The sequence below is a fragment of the Frankliniella occidentalis genome, unplaced genomic scaffold (genome assembly GCF_000697945.3).
Source record: "Frankliniella occidentalis isolate FOCC.00 unplaced genomic scaffold, Focc_3.1 Scaffold493, whole genome shotgun sequence".
Classification (NCBI taxonomy): Eukaryota; Metazoa; Arthropoda; class Insecta; order Thysanoptera; family Thripidae; genus Frankliniella; species Frankliniella occidentalis.
This window is the reverse complement of record NW_026267611.1, coordinates 87977-93119: the sequence shown is the minus strand read 5'-3', so window position 1 is coordinate 93119 and position 5143 is coordinate 87977. Positions and strand designations below refer to the sequence as shown.

Sequence of the window (5143 nt, the reverse complement as noted above, 5' to 3'; positions counted from 1 at the left end):
TTTCTATTTTCCCGTGCAAAATTTTATTTGATTTCACGAAATATATTTGTACTATATGAGTACGAGCGTCGAAATTTACCTCTTGCCACGAAAGGTGGAGTGTTGGTATCCCGGTAAACACGGGGTAGGAAACGAAAAAAAAAACATCGGTAGGAAACAAACACTTGGGCTTTATCTTTCCACCAATGAGAACACTGAATCCATCTTTCTACCAATGAACAACATGCAACGATGTAGAACACTTTGTTTCCAAGTCTACTGTAGGAAAACATCATAAAACAACTTTGTCAAGTCGTAACTTGTTGTTTAGAGAGTGAATCTACTGATACCATTTTATGTGGACAAGTTTTTCACGGGCAACGGTATTGACATGTGTTCAGTGTTGGCCATCGCCAAGTTTCCTTGCATTAGGGCTCTCAAGGCAGCACTCGAAACCTGAATCTTCAGCCGTCCTGCTACTTTCGAGTCCAAACTATCCAACCTCCTATCCAACCAACTTTACTACTATTTCAAACTGCCCACAAAAACATGAGCTGGTCCCGGGAAACTCAAGCTCAGCCTTAAGCTGCAGCTTTACCTAGTATAGTGTCGTAACCGCCCCGATAGATGGCGTTGCGTTCGACCACCGGAGAGCCAGACCAGCCACAAGCTTACTCCAGTTTGGATTCAGCACTCCGCATCCGCACTCAAGTCGCTGCTGGGCGCGTCCCCCAAGATTGAGGTTATGCCATACACATTCATCACGTTTCACGGCTGCACTACGGTAAGTAGGCTAGTTTACAGAGTGTAGACGTCTGTCAAGAAGGACCTGCCCCGTACTTTTTAAAGGAATGAAAACTCCGAAGCTGCCATCAAAGTTATCACCTTCAGAGAAATTACAGATGGCAGGTCTAGCTTATGTAGGTTATTTCTTGCCTTCTGTCGATTATAAATGTTTTAGTCAACGTGTTTAGAAATAAACATTACTTTAGTGGCGTAAACCAGAACCGACCGGCATCTGTTATTTCTCTTAAGGTCGTACAGCCCAAAATCTCTGCTTAAAGTGAGGAGTTTTGAAGGCAGGTTCACACTTTACCACTTCCATTTGTATTCTTTCGAAATCCATCCGTAAGAAATCTACCTCGCTTTAGAATAATGGCACTTTCAGGGTTTTTATTCTCGCATGCACGGGGACAGGTCCTCTGTTTCCGACGAGTCGCGCGATATGTTTTTACGTACTGACGTGTCGACACCGTTGGTTGTAGGATCCAAAGTGAACGCGCTCCCCCGCGCTACTCAGTACTCCGCACAGGCTCGCTCAGTACATGACCATGACCAAGCCGACCTTGCGCCAACTACCAGCCGAAATCCTCATGCTGGTCATGCAGCACCTCTCCGTGGACGACCTCTTGGCTTGCCGGCTGGTATGCAGGCGTCTGGGCAGCCTCGTCCTGCAACCGGAGGTATGGTGCCGCCGACAGCTCGGCGACGACAAGCCCTGCCTGTGCGCCGTGCTTTGCCTGGCGCCCTGCCTGGACAAGGTCGTCTTCAGCAACAAGGTGCACACCAAAGCGTTCACCATGACGAGGTGTGCTGTGAGACATTTGACTCTGCATATTAAAAAGGGCACCGAATGTGCACAGGCCTGTGTGGCGGTCCTCAAGCAGGAGTTGCTCGGCCGTCTGAGAAGCGTGGAACTTGAAGTGTGGCACTCTCCCGAGGACGTTGCGCCCCTGGATAGTGGCGAAGCGTTGTTAAAGACCCTAGTGTCGTGTTCGTCTGGCTTGGAGTCGCTTGACCTTCATGATGGTCTGCCCAGACCCTATACTATGCGCCCCGTTCTTCATGGTCCGCTAAGGTCGTCCTTGACATACTTTCGTTGTGAAATCTCGGAGGCTTCCGAGACCTTCGTGAACACCGTGCTGGCCGGACACGCGGCTTCACTGGAGGAGGTTCACCTCGGCTCTGGAGACTGCAAGAAGGACACTTTTCAGCTGTTTGTCGGCGTGCCCAATCTAAGGAGTCTCACCTGCTTGATGTTTCCTGGGATGCAGGTTCTGGCCTCGTGCCAAAAGCTGAGGGACGTGTCTTTCTATGCTGACGACCGCATCCCCGAACCTGTCGTGCGGGGGGCTGCCAAATTCTTCCGACTAGCCCGTAAGCTGCGCTCAGTCTCCGTTGAATTTTGCTACTCTGAAGGCGACAGACGACGTTTCATGGAACTTTTGGAAGCCCTGTGCTCGTCCGGAGAGTCCCTGGAGCAGTTGTCCGTTGTGTGCCCGCCCAACTTGCCGCCGCTGCTCCGCGCGCTGCCCCGGCTGCCTGCCCTGCAGCTGCTGGGCGTGTTGGTCACGACGCTGATCGACCCCTTGCCCGACGGTCAGGAGAAGGAGCGCCACAAGTTCCTGGTGGGCATCACACCAGCCACGGCGCCGAGCCTGCGGAGGCTCGAGCTGTCGACCAACGACACGCTGGGCTGCCTCCACGAGTGGCTGCACCGGGACGCGGTGGCTCGGGTCCTCACCGCCAACCCCTCGCTGCACATCCACGTGTGGGGCACCCACGGCTGCAATTTCCTGCGCTGGCGGCGTCAGCGTTATTGCGAGGCGTGCGCGATGGGCTGCCACCGAGAAGCGACCGGGAACTTCGAAGAGGACGAGGAGCGCCGGGTCGGCTTGTTTTCGCACGGCCCCGGGAAGTGCACGCACCCAGAGGACCATGTTACCGGTGACAAGTGGACCTGGATTCACATTCATTGCAATTCGGATTGACTTCTGTTGAATACAACACGTCGATTATTTTGTTCGGCCTACACCAGTTTTCCTATTGTTGAAATGTGGTTAAATAAATGACATTGCTCTCTTTTAATTTGGAATTCTCTTTTAGGAAATAGGAAGGAAAGGGGGAAGAGCCGCGGCGGCCTCCCTAGTGCCTACATGCCTGAGCGCCCTGGTGCCCTAGCATGAAGACAAGGGGGGGGGGGGGATTTCACCTTCCGGTAGGGATAATCTTGGGGACTGTCTAAAAAGCAAACATGTGTGTGTATGATAAGCGTAGAGTTACAACTAGCATATGGAATTAATGGCAAAAACGACTCGGTCGAATATTCAGTTGGTCATTGACAATTTCCGAGGCGTTTCTCTAAACGGCCATCATCGTCAAAATATACTTACGTCGGTTTGACCATCCATCTCTGGCTAGGCATGAGTCAAATGCTCAGGTATCCCTGCGTCTCGCCCCCCACTCACTCTATTTACCGAAACTCGTCCGCCGCGCAATCACAGGAAGAACAACAGGATAAAAGCTCTAACGACACACCCCCCGGCCCCGGCCCGGGCGGTCCGCCGCTGGGGGTGGGGGGCACTTAGGGCTGGGCGGCGGGCTGGAGGTCGGGGGGTCGGGTGCCGGGGGTGTGTCATTCACAGGGGCAGACTTGCAACAAACAACCAAATCGACCCCCGCCCCCTCCGGAGTCGCTCCGAACGGTAAACACACACCACGCGCCCGTCCCCGCGTCGGCACACCGCACATGACAGCGGGCGTCCTCCGGCGCCGCGCCGTCAAGAGTCCTGTGCAGTCGCGGACGCCGTCACAGCGCTCCTGCATTGTCGCCGTCCACGCGCCACGCGCCCCCGGGGACTCGTCAACCGCCGTCGGTCCCCTGTGGCCCAGAGGGCGCATGGTCACGACATCGCCGCCCGCTTCCAGGGGTCATCAGAGGGGGTTGATGGAAGGCGCTTCGATTGCCGGTGCCGTCGTCGTCGGGATGGCTGGCGGTGCGGTCCTGCCCGTCGGCTGACGTCCAGCGGGTGGCACTGGGCCGGCGGCGGCCGCGGCGGAATCCTCGCGCCTCGCGCACCGGAGAAGGACGTGCGGCAGGACACCCTAACCCGGACCTGCGCAACATGGACATCGCCAAGCAGAAACGGAAATGGTGAGGCACCGCGTCTCTCTCTCTCTCTCTCTCTGTCTCTTTCTCCGTCTCGCTCTCTTTCTGATAGCTCAACCTTGGGTGTGTGTACCGATGGGCGGCGGCGGCGGCGCCAGGCGAGGACGACTTCCTGAGGAAGGTCAATCCTCGCGGGGGGCGTGGGCGTAGGGCGGAGTAAGGTGACGTCAAAACTCTGGCGACACCGAGGTTGACACTGTCGGCACAGCGAGCAGCCAGCAAACATAACCGAGGGTCATGGGGTTCCGAATATTTGTTGAATTTTGATTGTCCACTTTTCGTCTACGTCTCTTCCGATGAAACGCTCATCGCTCGGCCACCGATATTGTTGCACTCTCGCCCGAGCGAGTTCTTTGAAAGGTAGAGGAAACATGAAGTGTGGCCGGAGAGAAATACTAGGCATTTCGTATCCGTATCTCGAATTTCATACACCGTCAAGGTAGCTTATCAGACAGCTAACTGGTTATCAAACACTGCGACACGCAGTGCCAACTGGAATACTAGTCAGTGCTTGACCCTCACCCTGAAAGTTGTCTGGACGGGCCAAGTAGTGCCAACTGCTCGCCGGCGCAGTGACGAGGGGCAAGGTTTCATCCCCTTCGTAATAAACTGTGTGTATCTCAGGTTCGACCGGGTGGCTGATTAACCCCGCGCGCATTTCTGTATCGTGAGACACGGTAACGCATGCAGGAGTGCGGAAGCGGGCGGGCTTGCCCATCGCCCCTGTCGACGACACCTTACTGGTCGAGCGAGTAGGCAACCCGCTCGCACGTAGGAATGCGGTATTGCATAACTACAGAAGCACTTCTGGGTTAATCAGCCAACTGACACATATTATATTTGTAACGTGCAAGGGCGCGGCTGTTCCGTCGTGTGCCGTTAGGCCGCCCGAGTGCGACGTACTTTGAGTGCGCTTGCTGCCAAAACCTCGTCTTTGGACACTGCCTGACCACGAGGCCTTCGAACTTGTTGTTGTTGTTGTTGTTGTTGTTGTTGTTGTTGTTGTGTCTCCTGACACATTCTCACCAAAGAAATGGACAGGGTAATACCACCCCAATGCAAGTGCCTAACCAACCGGCTGTCTCAAGACGGCTGTCACTCTGTCAAAAATATGTTTTTCCGAAGAGGAAAAATCCACTCCTGTTCGGGTGGGCTGGCGGTGGGCGTGTTCACAACCCCTTTGTCACTGTCCTGCCCTGTCCGTTCCTGCCCCTC

General features: G+C 54.8%; 2 protein-coding genes across 2 annotated transcripts in view; both read left to right on the top strand.

The window, feature by feature from the left end:
- The first annotated feature begins 141 nt into the window (after nt 1-141).
- LOC113203514 (uncharacterized) lies at nt 142-2847 on the top strand. Its single transcript, XM_026418254.2, has 2 exons — nt 142-763; nt 1245-2847. The coding sequence occupies exon 2, from the start codon at nt 1305-1307 to the stop codon at nt 2748-2750; it is 1446 nt and encodes a 481-aa protein (XP_026274039.2). The 5' UTR covers nt 142-763; nt 1245-1304; the 3' UTR covers nt 2751-2847.
- A 637-nt stretch (nt 2848-3484) lies between these two features.
- LOC113204263 (gustatory receptor for sugar taste 43a-like) overlaps nt 3485-5143 on the top strand; it is a 5768-nt gene continuing 4109 nt past the window's right edge. Inside the window, exon 1 of the mRNA XM_052275021.1 lies at nt 3485-3913. Within this exon, the coding sequence (XP_052130981.1) occupies nt 3885-3913 (29 nt within the window). The 5' untranslated portion in view covers nt 3485-3884. The remainder of the gene's footprint in view (nt 3914-5143) is intronic.